Source organism: Chelon labrosus, assembly GCF_963514085.1.
Source record: "Chelon labrosus genome assembly, chromosome: 16".
In the NCBI taxonomy this organism is placed as follows: Eukaryota; Metazoa; Chordata; class Actinopteri; order Mugiliformes; family Mugilidae; genus Chelon; species Chelon labrosus.
In genome coordinates this window covers 21821162-21842272 of record NC_140349.1, presented here as the reverse complement: position 1 = coordinate 21842272, position 21111 = coordinate 21821162, and the positions used below count along the sequence as shown (strand labels likewise).

At 40.5% G+C, this 21111-nt stretch overlaps 1 protein-coding gene across 4 annotated transcripts in view; it reads right to left on the bottom strand.

The window, feature by feature from the left end:
* Window positions 1-92: 92 nt before the first annotated feature.
* The window catches only part of trappc9 (trafficking protein particle complex subunit 9), a 213790-nt gene continuing 192771 nt past the window's right edge, over window positions 93-21111 (bottom strand). For all 4 annotated transcript variants that reach the window (XM_084563278.1, XM_084563281.1, XM_084563280.1 and 1 more), the window contains 2 exons: window positions 2251-2474; window positions 93-1103 (listed from right to left, as the gene is read on the bottom strand). In XM_084563278.1, the coding sequence (XP_084419404.1) occupies window positions 924-1103; window positions 2251-2474 (404 nt within the window). In that variant the 3' untranslated portion in view covers window positions 93-923. The remainder of the gene's footprint in view (window positions 1104-2250; window positions 2475-21111) is intronic.

Genomic DNA, 21111 nt, shown 5'->3' with positions numbered 1-21111 from the left:
GTAAATGTCAGACTTGAGTTTCCCAAAAATCTGCGGTGACAAACGTCATCCCAGTAGGAGGGATGAATGGAGATGAACTCAGAACTGTAACGGCCAGGACAGAAAAATCAGAACAATCGGAACAATGTCAAAATGAACAACAACCGACTTCTTCTAACATTTATTTACAGCAATATGTTGCACGTAACGTGGTGGATTGAAGACAGTAGCATGTATCAATAATGCAGTGTGCTGGCACAGAGGTGAGGAAAAAAAATCCATAGAGCAGTGGAAAATATTTCCGTTCATGTGTGCGGGCTGGGAGTGTAGTCCAAAAAGAAACTGTTAAAGATGAGGGAAACCGTGACGATGGTGTTAGCGCCTGGTCACACTAGGAAGTTGTGTTTCAAAATTAAATTTCACGTCCTTGCACAGGGTTTCCTGGAGAGTCAAGCAGATACTTCCCTGGCTAGGGAAGTGAGCTGGACTCAAGCTGCCACGAGCCAGCCACTGAATGTTAGTTACCTAAGTGATTCGAGGGAACTCAGTTCATAGTTCACACCTGTCTGACTAAAAAAAAGAAAACTAACCATACTCTATGTGTTTATTTGAGCAGATTACACTCTGTCTGAATCCTCCAAAAGCTAATTTTATTTTTGTAAATGTTGGTGATTCCAAAGTTTTTAGATAAGCTCAGACAGGATAGAGAAAGATAGAAATTTGGCCTCACATTAGTCTTGCAGGTTTGCTGGACAGTTTGTGAGGTCTGTTTATATTCACCCTAAACAGCCTGTGTGTTAGCTGTACATGTCAAGTAACCTTTACGAGAATGATATTTACATGTAATTCATATCATAAGGATGTTGTATTTACACACACTAGCAATAAATGCTCTATCCTTAATTCAGACCTATGATGCTGAGGTATCCTGAGGCTGTCAGGTCCTAGGCCCCTGCCTGCAGCGGAGTGTCCATAGCTCTGACGTGGACGCTGGGCAGAGTGAACCACGCTAGAGGAAGCTCTCGTCCAGCACTGTCATCTTGGAACTTGATATTAAGGAAGAAATCTCCAGTGTAGAGGAAGAGCAGGGCGCCCTCGCAGACAGAACTTTCCTTGGGTTTAACCTGGTGACAGAAAAGAGGAGAAACATCAGCAGTCACCTCGGCATAACTTCTTATTCTTAATTCAGGGGAGTTTTCCTCGCTTTGACGGAAAGGTGCAGGCGAGTTCTCCTTCAGCCGAGAACAATGCCCAAAATTAAGTTGTTTTACACAATCCTGAATATGAGGATTTCTTTTATCTGCTCTTTAGACTATGAACTGTGTTTTAGACTTTGTTCTGGCACCAACCACGTTTTTTTAATTGCCTGCAGCTTCAACATTGAGGAGTTAGAATTTGTAACACACAAAGGCTCACTTATAGGATCCCTCCTCTACTAAGACTCTTTTTAATTTAAAGACTTCATCCGATTTCTGTTTTTTTTTTCTTGTGGGTTTAGCAGATTTTTTTGTACACTTTAAATGTTAAATTTCCTCAGAGACAACCACTGGTTTCTTTACTTAGAGTAACAAGTGACAATGACAAATCAAAGCTGCCTCTCTCAAAGGTACAGAAAAAAAAAAAACTTCAGGTCTGCACATTGTCAATGTGATAAACCAAGCAGCCTTACAAGCAATAGAATAACATAATGTTGTGTTACAAACTCTTTATTAAACATCTGTATGCTTGCTAAAAAGGTGACTACCAATGTTGTGTCCACTGTTTAGTCTAAGCTAGTGCTTCTTGCAACCCCCTCTGAAGGATGAAAGTATTTCAACACCCATTCTCACCTTCTTGTAGCAGCATCACAACATCCAGGTTAAAAATCGCTAGTCTAGGGCTACTTTTTCTTCACCTTCCAGTCAACGGCTAGTGCTGCCAGTACTGTCTTGCTACGGCCTCGATTTTGACAATTGTGGCACATGGCACAAAAGTTGAATAACCTGTGTTTGTACATTGCATATAAAGCAAACAGGAAGCTCGAAACAAACTCCTACTCAAGTGTTACCCATTAAAGCATCTAGTTTATGAAATGTGATGTAACTACCATACGTATAAGCACATTGTGTGTGCCTCCAGCTATTAACATAAACTATTAGAAGGTTTTTCTGAACTAAGTTGTACTTTTCTCAGTGACAACATCAAGCATTCTGATTATATAAAGTTTAAATGTACCTTTTGGCTGATAGAACTTGGAAAAGACATTAATATGATACTCCAGCCCCAACTGACCGTGTCAACGTAGAAGGTGTTGGAGCCGATGAAGGTGACCGCCTCCTCCAGCTCGTAGTTCTGGACTCCGTTCTGGTAGTCCTGATACGGCACCACAGTCAGAGCCAGGGGACCCACTGAGTTCTTGCTCATATTGGTCAGTTTGACCTCCAGGGTCACGGCGTCGCCCACTTTACAGTCAGCAATGACATCGCAGTCACATGGCTTCCCATTGACCAACACATCTGTAGATAGACAAAAAAAAATAAAAAAGAGGAGAGGATTAGCACTGGCTAGACTGGAGACAACGTTTCTTTTGTCTAACATTTCGTACAAAAATGGAACTCAGAAGAATTTGGCGTGCACGAGAACAAAAACCTTTCAAACCAACATCCAAATCTGCTGCATGGTCATTCAGAGCGCTCCCATCCAATCTCCACTTGTCTCCACACATTTGTATTCATCAAAGGCCCGACCCGACCATTAATGGCCTATCATATGGTGTCTTGTGGAGGATCAATAGGCTTTGTTTGTCCTAAAATACACTTTATTGACATCGGTGGAAAGTGCTGGAGCCGTGGGTATTAAAACTAAATTCCCTCCTGTTAATCTCATGCATGACTAATTTCTGTCTTGAAGGGACGAATGAGATTGCTGGAACAATTCCACAGTGGCACACCACCCAGAAGTACATCTCTCTCTTCCCACCCCCCACCCCTTCTCCTGTCACAACTCACCAAGAAACACTGAGTGAGCTCAATTCAATTCTGCTAATGCGTGGCCACTGACTCCTGATGTGCCCCCTATTTGGCTAAGGTGCAGAGGGAGAGACACAATGATTTGTCTTGAACAACAAGCTCGGTGAACTGAGCGCCTGTACGTTCACAGCGGGCTAAGAACAAAACTGACTCCAAACATGGTAGATTCAGGGGCGCCCGAAAGATCACCCAAGTAATGACTCCTTGGAGAGTAACAACTGCAAACACACACAACCACACACAAGCAAAGCGGTTGTCATACGCTTTCTAGTGTCACGCCCGCGGCTGTGATAAACACTGTGAGTCAGAGCGGCTGAGCCTGTGTGACAGCCTGATGAAAGAGCCGAGCTGTGTTCGGTGCCGCTGGTGCGCCGAGCTGTTGCGTGAGGCGAGGGGCGGGGGGTCGAGGTGGGAGTAAGGAGTTAGAGAGACAATCCGGCAGGAGGGAGGGTGAGGGTGTGTGTGTGTCTGCGTGTGTGGCTGAGGCCATGCTGTCATAGTCTGTGAGAGAGCCCCGGGGAGGCTGGAGCTACAGGAGGGTGACATTCAGCTCCACGTCAGTGTTAAAAACACACTTCACTCAACACAGACAAGAAGAGGCACACACTGAGGAGTTCTCAAGGGCTCCAAAAAGATTTAAAAAGTAGTTTTAGTTTTGGAATAATAATGTTGCTGATATTGGCTTTTTATTAAAATGTTTTTGACAGTTGTCTGTGAAGGTTCTCAGTCATAAAGAAAGGCAACTGGACTTGTAGAGATTCTGGAAGATGCTTTGCAACTCATTCAAGTAGCTAATAGTTTTTAATAACTGAAATGTTTCCTCTGACAACAGTCCATATATTGTTTTTAATCATATTAATTCATGACGACACTCCAGATAAATGTCAAATGATTAAGTAATGACACTGTAACTGCTGCAGCTTTAGGTCAAAAAAGAAGAAGAAAAATGTCTTTTGACCAAAATTACTGATATTTTATTTTGTTTCAAGTCAAACAAACCAGTGTGCAATTGGCAATGTTCTTGTATCTTTGTGTTTCTATTGCTTAAAATACCAGAACATAAAATATTCAAATGAAATCCAGCCATAAGATGTATATGGACTACAGGATGAAAATATTTTTAATAATTCCCATCTACTGTATGTAGGCTAAATTAAATAATACAAGTTCTATATTTCTACATGAAATCTCACATTAGTTAAGCGCAGTGTTTTACAAGTACATTGAAGATCCTTTAAAATTAATATTATGAATACTTCTTCTTTATTCAGTTTCAATGAGATTGCACTAAGCAAAAGAAAACTTTTGTTGAGTAAACCCACTGCTTTTAAGTGTGCCTTTCAAAAGCATTTGAAAGGCACACTTGTATAAAAGTAAGATGTTCCAAACATCCTGAAGAATTTGCCGTCAGTTTCCTATCCCACTAACTGACTAAACATTGTAGAGATCAGGGCTCTGTGGGAAATAATTGGTATGTTGGAGGACTCCCACTTCTTGTATTTGAAGATAGTTCTTTAAAGTTCTGGCTGGATTTTTAGGTTACTTTTTTGTAGCTGCATTACAAACATCAATAAGTTGCATCTCTGATGATACTGGGTGTAAGAATCTGGACATCCATTGATGAAAACACAGTACTGTATTCAGTATGTTGATGTATTGTCACTGAGATATGTTACTCCATTGACCTTTGCCAAATATGGTATCTATTTGTGTCTTTCAGAATATTGTTCATTTGTTATTTTTTTTGTTTTATACTTTCAACTTTTTTTTTTTCACATTTTAAAATCAAATAAAAAAACAAAGTGTCAGTCAACATTGTAGTCAATCAGCATTTCAATTTGGGCCGTGATTCCTTCAGATAAAATTCTTGCTTTGGAGTGATGCACACAAAACAAACAGGAGGCAAGACAGCAAAGAAGACACGAAGCAAACAAAGTGTTGAAATACGAGGCTGACAGTTGGGTCATAAGCCTCTGCATGATGGAAATGGCACTGAATTATTTTTGTCAGGCTTCCTTAGAAAGCGACGGTGTTAGGCTAGGCTTCAACAGATTCCTTACACAGATAACACATCCAGATACAGAGTGCGTGCACGTAAAAATGACTATGGATGACATAGTGAAAGCTGTGGCCCGGTAATACTCTGTATCATAGTCATTGTCTTTTTATATGCCTCAGGATCAGGATCAGGATTTTTTTCCAACCACATTTCTTCCTCAAAGACGATGGTTCCCCACTATCCTTCCAGTTTTTAATAATGCGATGGACAGTATCTAGCCCAGTTTTAGTTCTGTAATCTCCTTAGATGTTTCCTCTGCTTGATGCATGCCAATGATTTGACCCTTCTCAAACAGACTAACATCTTTTCCATGACCACGGGATGTGTCTTTAGACATGGTTGTTTAAGAAATGAGAAGCTACTCATTGCATCAGTTGGGATTAAATACCAGCTGAAAGATAATCACCCATGCAGTAATTATCCAATAGGAGGCTCGTACCTATTTGCTTAGTTAAATCCAGGTGGCGACTTTTTTTTCGGCCAGGCAGCGTGTATTCAATACAACCCTTTCATAGCTGGTAGCGCTGAGCCTATAGTGGCACCTTGGCAAGTAGTTATATTTAGTTTGTTCAAAGTCTTGTTGCTAGGAGATGTGCAAATTATAGGTAGCCTACATTGGTTCTAAAACTGGAAATGAATTCTTTCACATTAAAAAAATGAACAAAAGAGGACGGTTAGTCTGTAATGAGCTGATGAACTCCCACACACACGCGGCTCAGTCACACACGCCCACAGCCTGAACACTTGCTGCAGAGTTTCTCTACTCCACTATCCTGGATTGTACATTGTAACAGGAGATAAACCAACATGTACTCAGAAAAAAATAACAAAACAAAACACAACAGTGGGAAGAAACTGTGGCTCGATCCAGTGAAACATACACATCCATTATTATGAAAAAAGGATTTAATTACAGTGTGCTAATCGCTGATGAGATAAGATGCCACTACGCTTAAAACCAAGACTGAAGAGATAAAGGTCTCTGACTGGCTCAGGCTTGCTAGGGGATATCTATCAGCAAACGTCTTTGCATCTCCCCAAAGAAGCCTCCAAAGGTCACAACAAAATGCTGCTTTTTAAAAGCATCTGCTGTGTTTTTCCTCTTGTGCAGAGCTGAGGGCACCGATGTGTCTGTGGTTTACCTCCACAGCCTTATGTTAAGTAGCTGTGTTGAGGAATGCAGCGTGCCTCGAGGGGGAGTAAGCGTAGGTTACAGCCCTCAGGCTTACAGGCAGAAACGTGTAGGGCAAGTTAGATGTGAGTGAAAATATTCAGTCACAATTCCTGATCAGTATTGTGAATAGTACATCAGAGCGCTGAAGAAAATATGTCTGAAATGTAATTGATGCAATTAGATAAAGTTTTGTTGTGGCTTGTTTTTTTCTTTTTACGTCACTTTAAATAAATGGTAACTTAAAAGAACAGTTTTGCTATAATATATCATCAACTCAGCAACATTTCAGAGGTTACATTTATTTTTGGTTTTATTAAAAATTAGGTTTTGTAATTTTTTCTAGCTGCTCATGCTATTTAGTATTAGCTCTCTGTTCTACCATACACTAGGTGTTGCCCTGAATGCTGGTGGTTTCCATTTATATATTTTGAGGTAGAAAACTTTAAACAATGTTATAATATAATGTGTTTAAAAGTTGTTTAATTGAGTTTCTGACAAGAATGTCTGATTTAGACTCCTCAACTGCAGAGCAACTGGCTGACAAGCTAACAGCTGTGAGGTACTAACTGAAGCACTAAAAGATTCTCTTCTGTGATAATCCAGATTCATTTTTCAAACATCAGCAATAGCACAAAGTGGTGTTTCTTTCCCCACAAAACCCTTCTTACCATATTCATTACATAGATAGAATTAATGGCCACTATTTGTTAATTATTGATTCTGAAACTTCCAAGTGAAAAAGCTGCTCTTCGAGTAGTGAAAACAACAATGTAAAACCAAAGCATTGCTCAGGACTATAAATAGTTAGAATTCTAGGGGCTCGTGTTTTAATGGAACAATGCTTTTAGAGATTTAAGTGAAGAAATTCTTCCCAGCTCAGACGGTATTAGCTGGAAGCAGGAGGGCTGTAGAGCAGAATAGAAAATGAAAATATAGGGGGTATATGAGCTGCAGAGCAGCTTGGCCAAGAAGAATTGTACCAATAAAAGGAGCCACAAAACACAGAATAGGTGAGTGTCAGCATGAAGGAGGATGAGGATTCGGAGGGAGAAATATCACTGCGACAAAATACAGCTGCGCTTGCTGCTCCAACAAGTGCTGCATGAGCAACAGGTACAACACCAGGTGTGTGGGTAAAGGAGTGTGTATAAGAGCATCGCTCACTTGGGACTACAAGCGGCTCATTTTGAATGCACAGATTTGTCGCATTGTGGCAGGTTTATTGATAAATTTTGGCATGAATGGAATTGATCCGTTTATTAATTTCTTGCCAATGCTAAGCAGGTACAATATGTTACATAACTTGTGCAGCTGGGTCGGCGTTTTCTGTTAACACACACACTTTTGCCCAGATGCTGCTGCTACTGGAGTCCGCAGAGATGAAGTGCTGCTGCAGGCGTCGCCACAGCAACCAGTAGGGAAACAGAGTGGTGGAGAGAGAGATGACACCTCCCTCCTGCGCGAGTATGAAAGCCACTGATCAAACTATGACTTGGAGATTAAACAAGCCTCTCCGCCCCACGCTGCATCGGTGTCACCCTTGAAGCGAGAGCGCAGGTGAAGATAAAGATGACGGCCGACCCCGGGTGATTTGCCAGTGTTTACAAGATGATGCAGTGCGTCACGGCGGGTGTCAATTCAGCTCATTAAGATTCACTAACAAATATTGTGCAGCGAAAGACAGGGAAGCGGACAAATCAGATCCAGACAAATGTACGTGTCATGTTCTTCACACCTCTGAGGGAAACGCTCATTAAACAAAAGGGGTGGCAACTACTCAGAAAGTGATTACATCAGCAATATGCACCAACTGAGAGGAAGAGAGAGAGAGTGTGTGTGTGTGATGAAGGAAAAGCAAAATGAAGTGCAGATGAAATGAACATATTGCCATGTGTTCCTCCATAATTACAGAACCTAAGGAGTTTGGTATTCTGGTAGTAGAGAGCTGAATAATTTTTAGTGGTAAAATTCTAAAATTTATTTAACCAGGTTAATCCCAATGAGGTGAGCAATCCCTATTACAAGCAACACCTGGTACAGATCAATAAAAGCAGACAACAAATAAAAAAAACTACAACAGAAAAAGATGATAACAGCGGTAAGCTAAGGGTGCTTTCACACCTATATTTCGAGCCGATTCAGGGAGCAATTGATACAATATTGTTTCAGTGGCCCATTTAACCTTGGTTCCATTTGTGTTCACAGGCCAGTTGGGAAAAAAGAAGCTAGACAAAGTCCAAAGGCCAGACAACTCTTGGATACAAAGAGCAAGAGATATTAATTTGGTTACATCATATATAGTATCCAACTTGTGGAGAGAGTGTGCTGATATTACACAATAACAAGCACAATCAGTATTTAGTTCAATGTGGTGTCTTCAAAGAGAAATAGAACATGTGTCTAAAATAAAAATAGCATATTAGCCGCTCTCTATTATTTAGAGAGGAAAAATCTATAATTAAGGCAAAACTTCAGCATGTTACAGTGACAGTGACTTTTCCTGAGCAGTAACAAAGAGTTGTGCTGTGGCCCAGATGACCAGGTCATCAAGGTTTAAGTACTCATCCCAGCCAGGGGCCGCTAGAACGGCAGGGTCATTGATGAATGCTCCGATGGAGGCGGAGGAGGTGCTTTAAAAGGTTGAGGTGCGCTGCAGTAAGTCTAAAAATAACCTGCCAGCCTCTGATATCCCCCGAAGCCATCTGCCCCTTTTAGAATTATCCCCATAACAACCACTCACTTGATATCTGTTGTCTTTTCCATCAACACACTTCTAAAGATTCCATCTGCTCTGATGAAAAGAAGCCAGCAACATGTTAGGCTATTTTCCTTGTCACATGAGATGGACAACGTGGAACAACTCGAACTCTGCCATTCCTGACTGCCCTGTAGCAACATATGCACTTTAATACATATTAAATCAGTAAAGGCAATATAAACCAACTGTAAATTTGCAGTTTTAACTTCTCTGATTCCAGCATCTTTCAAAGACGTCTGAGTAATCTCTGTCCATCTGTGCCACTCTTTGAAATCCAACGCTCACTGTGTGTAATTATTTAACTGTTAAGCAGGGACATATTTAAGAAGATTCACCCCAAACAAGCCAACCTGCTTAGGTGCTATGATTCCATTCAGCAGTGTGCAACAGCAGCAGCAGCCCGTGGCAGGGAGAAGGGGGGGTTATGTTGCAGCAACAGTTTATAAGCTCGGTGCAATAATATTGGCTCCTCTCCACACAGGACACCTACCTGAGCAGAGATGCTTCCAGCCTGTACACACTCACCACGACCACAGGAGCAAGAGCATTACTCATCCAAAACATTCAACATCGCTTTCGTTCCCTACCGTTGGCTATGTGGCCTGCGTTTACTCAAATAATAGCCCTTTCTCCCTTTTCATCGTTCAACCTCTACGTTTTCCTCTTCAAGGACATTAGTGTACTCAGTGGCTCAGTGTTTGCGTGGCAGCAGCAAGGGTTATCATTGTTTAGCATCCGTCTCCTTCACTTTCAGGCACACTCAAAAGCCAGCAGAATACTGCAAGGATGCACGGGTTAAGAAGCTTAGGCGCACTTATTGAGGCAGTTAACAATGCAACCTAATGCTACATGTCAGAGTACAAGTGGAAATAAGAGTGCGCTTCTGTAGTGATTCAAAAGAGAATCACAATGAACCTGAAGAGACTCTCGTTTAACTGACAACAGAAATACAATGAATGGATACACAGCTTGGCTGATACTATAAATACGTCTGTGGAGAAGATTGGCCTTTGTTGTCAGACCTCTCTCTTTGTTACTGTTAAACCAAATTCTACTGATGAGTAGCGAGGATGTCTGAATATTAAGCGGTGTTTCAAAGATGCGTCACCAGCTTCCAACAGAAACATATTTCTTCTGTTAAAAGGGGCCTAGTTTGCTTAGATGCTAATACCCGAGGGGAAACCTTCCCCGGCAAGTTCGGTACAGAATATGGGAAAACCTGAGAACACCTCACACACAAAGATAAGTCACAATAAGGTATGCTGGTAATAGTTTCAGCATGCTTCAAGTGCTCGTCAGATCATCAAACGGTGTCTGAAACACCCTCCATCCACTCATTTCTGACGCTGGTTGTACAAGGGCTGCCTTTGATAGTTTATATAACTCTCTGAAACTGTAAATTCAAAAAGCACACCCACTTCACAAAGCATTGGGCCAGGTGTGTGAAGGTGAAAAAGTACAAGGTTTAAACTTGTCTCAGTTTTCACTGAAACCGTTGAGGTCACTTCACAAGCACATAAAAACACAGAGTGAATAAACGCTGAACACCTTGAGCATGTTCAGAGGTGTGCGTTGTTACATACTAGATTTTATAAACTAGTATATTTCAAGTACTCCGTGTGCTAAGCCTGCATCCAAAGTTTCACACTGTCAAGGCCCAGACGTGCCAGTCTGACAGAGAGGAACTAGCGAAGACAAAGTCTGACTGCGACGTTGCCTCATGTTGCCTGTGTCTGGGCCAAAAATATAAATATGAGCATACCCCGCAAAGACTAACAAGCAAGTATGTTCTGCACCTGCATGAGAAGAATGAGCTCAACATACCAGCAGGATGCAGTAGTCTGGATTTGCCATTCAAAAGGGAAACTGGAAGAGATAGGACTGCACAAAGACAAGCAGGACGTGCTCACCATTTTAGTACCAAGCTCTCTAATCAAATATAAATTTATATGTAGCCACTTTGAATATGAATATGTCTGTACATCAGACCTTGGTCTTTTACTTGTGCAGGAAGATATAAAGAAAAGTGAACTGTACGTGCCGTCTTGACTTTGTGCTTTTGTTTCTTATGTTTCACTCACAAGCGCTAAACTGTGTTTTCTATCTCATGGACGGGCTCCACCACTGATTCAACATGTTCAAATGGCTGGGTGACAGGGGTCAAACTAGAGCCAACAGTGCAGGACACATTGCAAAAACTAGGGACACACAAACTTGACAGTGCCGACTGTCAGCTTGTTGTGTCACAGCCTTTAGACTCATCCAAAGTGTGACATCAGCTTGCGAGCAGCGCATCCCACATTGAGATGTTACTATGGCTTGAAGGGGCCTGTGCATTCTCATATGCTTGTATTTGGAGCTTAATAAATGAGAGTGCCTTCAAGTTCTTCTTCTTTTTAGATTTAAGACTGATCAACTTTTATTAAAATGCAAGTTAATTAAGCAAGTACAAAAAAACTACAGTTTTTCAATTAACTAAATCTCCTTGCTTGCAAACATTGCTTTTTACGGTTTAGAGCCATGCTAGCAGCTCGGTGAAAATCAACCTAGGTACAGGGATGTTGTTAAATGCTAACAACACACTGACAGAAGAGCTGTGCATCAGTGATCATGCAATGTTAAGCATCTTAATCATGTCTACATGCATGCAGCGTGTCATGCTGTTTAATAAGCACCTGTGTGAAATTTAACGTCCAACAACTTTCTGCATCTGAACTGCAATAATCAAAAATCTAATCGTTCACAATTTACCAAACCTAACCACCAGAGTGTCACCTCCACTACATTTCAAATGTAGCCGATGAGGAAAATAAATAACACTGCAGCTCCAGAAAATTTGCTTTATAGCAATGGCCCAAAATAAAACAAATCAATATCATGGGAGGACAACAGTGAGATGGCCGGGTGCCTGCCATTAAACTTTAATGGCCACATGCTGGGACGGTAGTCTTGGCTTGAGCTTTTTGTAAAACTCACAAATGGCTTGACTTGCTCTCAGATATAACCGGGGCTAAAGTTGAAAGAAGAAACCACCCACAACTGCCACAGTGCAACTAAACCCAAAATGAAAACTCACATTAGTACTGAAAGGTATGAGATCCGTAAAAGGAGTCCATAAGTGCAACTGTAAAAAGTTGGTTGCCAAAAGCCAGTTGAGTTAAATCTGGTCCCCAAGTACAAAGGGAAGAGTCTAAAAGTTATTGTAAACAGCAAGGATGTGAAATGTACACTTCCCTATAGTGACGATTTACTGGTCAATGCTCAAAGATTGTGTTGTCTCTCATCTACGGCTATAAAATAAGGTCATTGTCAGCATTTCATAGAATGACCACCAAACAGTGAGTTAGAAATGGTATGTTTGCGCTGGTAAATTTATTTACTTGTCTTGTCGAGTCAAAATGAAACATGTATTTTATATAGTGTTGAGAAACTTTAATGTTTTACTGGTTGACTGTACAGATTTAGATACATCAATTTAGATACATTTAAGTATCTAATGTAGCCTTGAGCTTCTAGCCGCAATCAAAGAAAAGGATCAGGCTACAGAGGTCCTGTAACTTTCTAATTCCACATGCCCAGAATTTTTCATTTTCAGTCCCAACCAACGGTGACTCAAGCTACATCACACACACTTCACACAGTTCCCTGTGGAACCACAACTTCCTTCACATATCCACATCCAGTAGGACTCTCCAAGACCTATACTACATACCCTATATATACAGTACACACTATATACTATTTCTGCTGTTTTTTCATACATAGTTTGAATTGATTGAGGAAGTGTGTCTGATACCAGAAGAGTGTTTCGCTGGTTTTGTGTAAGTCACATTTAACGTTCAACCAAGCATGTGCTCTTCAGCCCATTTGCCTATGAGTAACTGTGTTCAGTGGAAAACCCAACAGAGGCTACACTGTTACATTTTATACTGTCCTTAATTTGTTCTGCAGTAGCTTAACAGTCAGTAACACCACACAAAATCCCATTAGCCCACACTACAACACCACACATTCTAGATGTTAATGCTTCAATCTAATGGACACATTCAGAGTACTCATTAAATGCTCATTCACACATTCATAATAGTAATAACAGGTTGATAGCAGATAGTAGCTTTTGATTTAACACTACAGCAGTTCTGGTTGGATGTTCTGGTAGTTATTTAATACTGCACTGCTTCCTGAGTTCATAAAAGATATAATCAATTTGATAAAAAATTTGCTTTATAATACAATACTCATTCAAATGACATCCCAAAGAAAGAAATACATAAATTATATTTGGAATAATGGTGTTTACTCGATAACATTAGTTTCTATGGTTGTATTGGAGATTTATTGCTGTTGCAGTGTCGATCATTTCCTCTGTCTCCTCTGCACTCAGAGCTATCAACTTAAATGTGAGAATAGACCACACCAGGCTGTTGGGAGTACTTAAAACAGACGTATGTCATGGTGCCATGGATTAATAATAGTCATGACATCTAAAAGAAAACCTCCACAAAACCAGCTTCCAGGGTTAAATGTCTGGACAGTATGTAGGACTGTATGTGCATGTGCTCTAATAGCAAGTTGGATGTTTTTCTTTCCTTACTCTTGGAAAGTGATGTCACACTTAACGTGAAAGTGGCCATATCTAACAATGAATGCTCTTTACATTCTTTACCCAAAACCATAAGCGATCCATCTGATTGGTCCCAAATCCTAAGCTGTATATAGAAGTTAGATGCAGCCACAGTGATGTCAGGCATTCCTTGAGGTTTGGAGCCTCGACTTTGGCAACTGGCCGTCACCATCTTGTTTTTTCTGGGAGGCAGAAGTGACTGTATTTGGATGAGTAAAATGAGGAACAGTTGGGGAGCTGTGAAGGGTGAATCTGACTATGTATCTGGAAGGGGGCTAGTCAGTGACTCCGGACAAGACACACCTTCTAACATGTCTCTCTTTGAGGCAATTTATCTGCTTGATATTCAATTATTTTTCAAAAGGACCACCAGCACACTGATCAGAAGAGTTGAATTTAGCTAATGCCATCATAATGACTTGCAGATTTCTGAATGGGAATCTATTAGAGACTGATCCAGCATCTTGTGAATGTCAGTGTTATGGCACTGTACTTTGGCATTAGCTCCACTTGTCAGTGACTATGGTCATCTTTTATATACTGCTTATGTCACAAATTCATTCTGCAAGATGACAACAAATTTAAACCTACAAACAGAGGGTCTGGCCTCCAGAGAGTCGTGATCTCAAAATTATGGGATTACAGAAAGAGAGTGACCGAAATTTTCCTGGCACAACCTGGCCAAGTACCATAAAAGCTGAGTATCTAGGTGTTGGTACTGTAAATCACCCACCCACTCCTATTACCCTGCAATTAAAATGTACAATAATATTTAATCTCCATTTTTAAGTTTTTTTAGATGTATATTTATTCTATTTTGTATATACTGTTTCTGTCAATATTCCTGCTGTGCTCTGAGCCATTGCACCGAAATTTCATTTTGATGAAAATCTAAATGACAAATAAAGTCTGTCTAAGTCTAAATCAAATAAAAGCTAATCAACTTTGGTGCTTTGAGACAGATTCTTACGCTGGCATACTAATACTTGTTAGCAGGTCTTAGTTTATTAATTGATTGACAGGAAGTACAAAGTACAGCTGAGGCTGACTGGAACGTCATTCGGTTTGCAGGCCAGTGCCATAAATCAATGTATTGGTGGTCATTTTGACTTGATGGTGATAGACGTTAAGAGATAATTCATACAATTCATCAACAGGAGAACAGCTGAGGTGATACATTTAGAATTACATAATAATCTAGCGTTGTGCAGCTTTAAAGTTTAACTCTGGGGATTTATAGTCTGTTTGCTCGATGGAGTTTTTTTGAATTTCTATTCCCCCACACTGCATATGTTCCCAGGAAACGTCAGCTCACTCAGCAAAATATGAGCTATGACTTTTGGCTTTCTTCATTATCTGATTCCCCTCCCACACACTCACCTGAGACTAAACAGCAATAAAACTGCCATGATCCACATGTAATATACTATCATTTGGCCTCAGTCAAAAAAACAAAAAAAACTCTGATGGGAAACTTCAGATTGGGACTCAAATGAAGGTTAATCAAGTACACAGCTCATAGATGAACATGCCTGCTGCAGGCTAAACAGTTACATAACTGACAGAGGTCAAACAGAGCTCTCTTTAGCACAGTTAGCTTGTGTGATTAATAAATGATACAACAGTGAGTCTAGATTTCTTTGACCCTTCCCTGCAACACATTTCCAAGTTTCTACTGAATCTGAAGCGATGCATTATTACAAATGGAAAATTGCAGAGAAAAGGCTGCTACTAAAACGCTGTTAGTCAAAGAAGCTCTGTGTATTTTCATATTCCCATATTCCCACGGAGGCTTGGAGCATAGTCAGCCATGAGCCCACAAAGCGAGTCTGAACCTACTGGTCCGTGTCTGAGCCGAGCTGCACAGAAGATGAGTGTTCAACGGGCCCGAGGACTGAGTGTTCAAAGGCAAATCTCTGTTAATCACATATGGAAGGGAAATAATTAGGGCTATCTTCCCCCAGCAGACGTTGATAGCCAGAGTGTGAAGCAGGAAAGAAAAAAAAAACAGCTGCTGCAATAAAACTGATCTGATAATCCAGCTTGTTGATTTAAACCAGAACACTCTATTCTTACAACAGTTCTTTACACACAATATGCTTTTGTGTGCAAAAAAGGTGATGATTCAGACTGTTGGATTACTTAACCGCTGTATAGAAAATTAAAAAAACAAACATTATGTGTTTGATTCACAGCTGCAAAGCCAAACAGCTTAGGTGCAAGGCTGTGAACAGAAATTAAATAAAGTTCTGCTTTTATTTCCTCTGGCCACTGTCACAATACAGAGAGTCACTCATCTGTGTATTGTCAATAATACGACAACACAGTGACATTGTGTTTGGGGAGATAGTCATCACGGTTCGTTAACAGAAAATAGATAAAATACATCTTATTTACATACAGAGAACCACAACTAGCAGCGGGTTAGGTTAAAGCCCGAATGGTGGGAAACCACCATCTCTGTCCATAAGTAACGTATGTACCAACCTTCATATTCCCAGTCAGCTTAGAGTGCTCAATAAACTTCTAGCTTAGAAGGTAAGATAAAAGGTAAGATAGCTCACACTGTAACTGTGTGTTTAATAAGAAATGAAGGTATTGCCAGCCTCCCTGGTCAATACTTTGCTGATCTGTTAGTGACTTTTGAGTTTCAGTGTGCAACGTGGTGACAGCTGCTGGAACCACAGACCGTCTCTTTTAAGCTGTGCAGCCTCGCACTGTCACACTGATACTAACTAACCATTTCTCACTAACTGCAGAGCTATCTTTTTTGTTGTCTGTGGGACCACTATCACCGCCACACGTTATCAGTGTCCGTTATCAGCTATCAGTTTTGACATTCTTAACTTACAACCAACATCATCTTGAAGGCCCAGATAAACCAAACCAACGTCAGAGAATTAGCAGCACTGAAGGCTGACTTATGCATTGCTTCAAGCCACCTGTGTCTCGGGCAAATACGTGCACTTAAACACACTACTAAGACTACTGACTACAACAGCCATCCAGTTGTATCTACTGTAAAACACTGTACAGATGGTCTAAAATTGTCAGAACATTGGTTATCGCTCTACATGTAACCATAACCAAACCAAACTCGCTAACCTCGTCCCCAAAAGGAGAAATTCCAACAGGAAATGACTACTCAAGTGGGAACAAATAGAATGTTTTGGAAGTTAAAGGATTTCTCAAACTGTCAAACTATATTGCGTTAACATGCTTGTTTATAAAAGACATACATTTTCTTCTAAGTCACATAAGTTCCTAAGCTAATGAAGCCCAAACCCTGGGCTGGCCTACCCTTCATTATGTTAATCTGGAGTCCTCTCAAGCTCTGCTGGGAGAGAAGTCTCCCTCTCTTCAAGGACTTTTCTTTCCTCTCATTTTGTGAAGCACTTCTGAACATCAAACCCTGTGTCATGTAGTAAGACAGTTCTTAGTGATATATCTAATATTACAACTCCGTCCCCCCATATCTGACTAAATCAGAATTGCTTTTTTCCTCCTAGAACAGTAATTCTTTTTGAACCTATCATTATAATTAATTAGGCGGTATCGTGCTCATTGGTGTAGGAATAGACTGCAGATATTCCTGGTGTGCATGCAGACTCATTTGGTTTGATAAATATTACACTTCAACTGGCCTGACAAGCAGTGTCTGCAGGGAGCTCTACAACACGTAATTGTCTCAAAGCTAATTAAAAAGATACATCATTTACAAACACGAAAAACATTTGATAATTTCGGTGAATGCATGAAATAGCCTGGTAATGTGGGCTTGTAAGACGGGAAACCCAAGCATACAGTACATGTTGCATCCGACAGCACTGTGCGTTTGTGTGCTTTGGCTCTGTAAGGACATTATCTACTAAGTGGTAATGTCTGGAAACAAACAATGAGAAGCACAACAACAAACCTAAATGCTGTACGCATGAGAACTGCATAGCCTGAGAATGGTTTCAACGGAGTACAAAGCCTCTGTCATCATCAAATATTTGCTCACCGCGATAGAATGACACTCCAAAGTGAACACCACTCGCAGCACTGTAAAGCATCCACCTTTTTCCCTCCTCTGGTATCATGTCCAAGAATGGAAAACCAAACAAGGACACTGTACAATAGCCTGTTAACTCAGGACTGGAACAACAACATCACCAGGCGGTGGAGATGCTTGTTTGAGGAGGACAGATTGAGTAGGGAGGAGGTGGTGGCGACAACTGTTTTGACTCATCTCCAGAAAAATCAAAGTCATTAGTAAGCCTCCCCCGAGAGATTCATTGTAGTGAGGCCTAAACATGGCTGCTGTCATATGCAGCGCTGCACACTTACTCCCATTTCCCCGCCTCATTACTCTGCAGTGCCTCTTCTCTTAATATGTTCCAACCCTAATTATGCAAATCAATCCACTTTACCTTCAACATTAAAACTCCAATATGTGGAAATACCTTCAGGCATAGTGGTGGAAATCCTGTCTAAGTCCTACCCTTACAGCCTGAACACTAGAGAGAAAGGGTCTAGCTGGTGTTTTTATGCTGACATCCTCATAGATCTTTGTTTAATGAGGCTAAAGCCTGACATGATTAGCTTTCATGGAACTTATCTTCGAAAGGCGACATTCCTTGTGACTGTTTAAGTATTCCAACAGCATATACTTAAAAAGCAAGACAATGGCAGTGGTAACAAATGTTCTTCTAAAAGTCTATACGCATGTAGGAAAGCTGACGTGACAGAATACTTGAAACAAAAAACTTCAGAGTGCTAAAGATGACACACTGTCCTTTTAAAGAAGGCAGGGGAAGCACCTCTGTTTCCCATTCCGCCTCGCTTTTTTGTTCTAGCTTTCCGTCATGTGGGAGGTTGAAAGCTGTACAAATCGCTCCTGATGACGCAGATGACTAGAGGAGGATTTCCCAGGCATGGACCAAAAGGGTTCTGCTAAAGGGAATGTCGTTTTCTTATGTAAAAAAAAAAAAAGGAGGGGGGGGGGGGGGGGGGGGGGGGGGGCAGTAAAACAAATCCCTGCCTGATCACCCACACACAATCTGCTGCTGCACGATGTTCCTGTTGCTGCTTTTTTTGTTTCTTGAGCAGATAATGCTCCATGCCGCATACTGTGGGGTACAGTACTTTTATGTGGCAATTATGTCATGGACAAAGTAAACCAACGGTTACGTATCCTTTCTATTTTAGCTTGTCTAATCGTCTAAGAAAAAAAGGCCATTCAATAAACTAATTTTTTGTGCAACTGAGGAGAAAGAGGAGCGGAGACAGAATCGCAGAGTATATTAATTAATTAAGAATATTAGGTTTACTGAACACGGCACAGGTGTAGAAACAAAAGCCATTTAAACCTGTGTGTCAACTTTCAAAGGCTAAACACTCAAGGGTATGTGAACTTTTAATCAGGGCCATTTGGGTTATTTAATTCACTACAACATGATAAATATTTACTGTCTTTGACCATTAACCCTAGATAAAAGAAAAGTTTCTTGAATAAACACATCTAAAATGTATAAAGGAAATGTTGTTGTCATTTGTGATTGGCTAGTGTCTTAAAATATGTATCTTAAAAAGTGTTACATACATAAGATACATAAAAGATACAAAATACATAAAAGCTTTCACATGATTTACTCCGCCTCAGTGAGTTCATCCACTGTGGCAGTACTTTTGGAATACATCCATTCGGTCCAAGATTTGGATGCTCTAAATACTGATATGACCAGTATATTCAATATTATACTGACTCATTTTTAAAACAAAATAAATTCTTACACTCACAAACGAAGACATTTCAAAGGGACAAACACAAGAGTGGCATGACATGTATGACTTTCTGGGTGAATTATCAGTGTGAAGCAGGAACACTAAGGTAATGAGCTGTCAGTATCGCACTGGGGGGCAAATCACTATAGACAGCAGAGCTACCTGCAAGATTATTATTTCCTCCACAGAACGAGTGGCAATCAATGCCTTAGAAAAGTTATTTCAGTCACCTGCAGGGATATCAAGGATTCAACAAGGATTGATGCTGTAATGTGAAATCTCATTAAAAGCGCTCTCTGCTATTTTGTTAACACACATAAAGTGAGATCCATAGAGATTCTCTCCTTGTAAGCACAACATTAGTCACCAGGAAAAATGCGACTGGAGAAGTTAGTGCAGTTTATGTAAAAATAAACAATAAACTTGGTGCGACAAGGCTGGACGGGAAGATAGTGGATGATTATTTGTTGAGGACACAGTCTTATGTAGAGCAGGTTTAGACCAATGCACTTGTCTCCGTTGTAATCTCTTAGCAATGCTTCAGTGCAGTCCTCGTAATGGCTGCACTGTTGTATTCTAACACTTTTTAATTACCACCCTTCTCACCACACTGGAGATGAATGCACTTAATTTCACATGCGAGACTGCGAGCCAGTATATAAACAATGCTGATCAACATCATGTGTGACTAAAGCTGAAGAGGAGGATATAGATCTTATAAAGGAAAAACTGTTGTACTCTTATCGCTGCATGATTTTACACTGTGTGTGCGCTGGATTGTCTAGGAGGGAGTCACTGCTCCATCTGATGGGGCCAATAAACAATGACAAAAACTACAAGAACAACTAAATAAAATATGAGACACAGTCTTCAAACTATTGGACTTAAAACTCATTAGAATTTCCATTCTATTGCAGGAAAACTAACTTTTAAGAAAATCTGAAAATCAGATAATAAAACATTGGGGAAAAAAGTAGTCCCCTTCTGACAAACATTTTGAATAGTTTCATTAAAATGCAGCAACCTGTGTTCCTTTAATCCATTGCACAGAGGACTGGATTTACCTAATTACTACTGACTTTGTTGTGGTTCATACTCACATTTGTGGCTCTGTGACTGTTGGGAGTTGAGTGATCATGCTGCTGTTATTATTCAGTTTACTGTAAATGGTCAGGGGATGTAAAATAAGTAATAAAGAAGAAGAAATAAAGATAATCGAAGAAGATTTTATCCGTATAGAGTTTCTATTTTCCTTTCATTCACATGCACTTGCCGACTCATGTTCAAGCAATCTGTCATGTACTGACAAATAATGTAATTCATTTCATATTCTGCCTGTCTATGTAAAGATCATTATTCTGATGTGCCCACGCCAATATCCTGCTGAAGGCAGGAATATTTTTCCACCAAAAAACAAATGATCATGGCCGCCGATCAGGCATAACATTATGACCACCATCCTAGTATTGTGTAGGTCTCCCTTGTGCCTCCAAAACAGTTGTGACTCATCAGAGAATGGACATGGACCTTCTGAGGGTGTCCTGTGGTGTCTGGCAACAGAATGTTGTTAGTGGGGGCCTTTGGGTCCTATGGGTTGAGGGGAGGGGCCTCTGTGGATCATCCCACAGATACTTGATCAGTTTGGGATCTAGTGAATTTGGAGGCCAGGTCAACACCTTGTGCTGTTCTTCATGTTTCTTTGAGTTGTTCCTAAACCATTTGTTTGTGTGTGTCTGTGTCAGG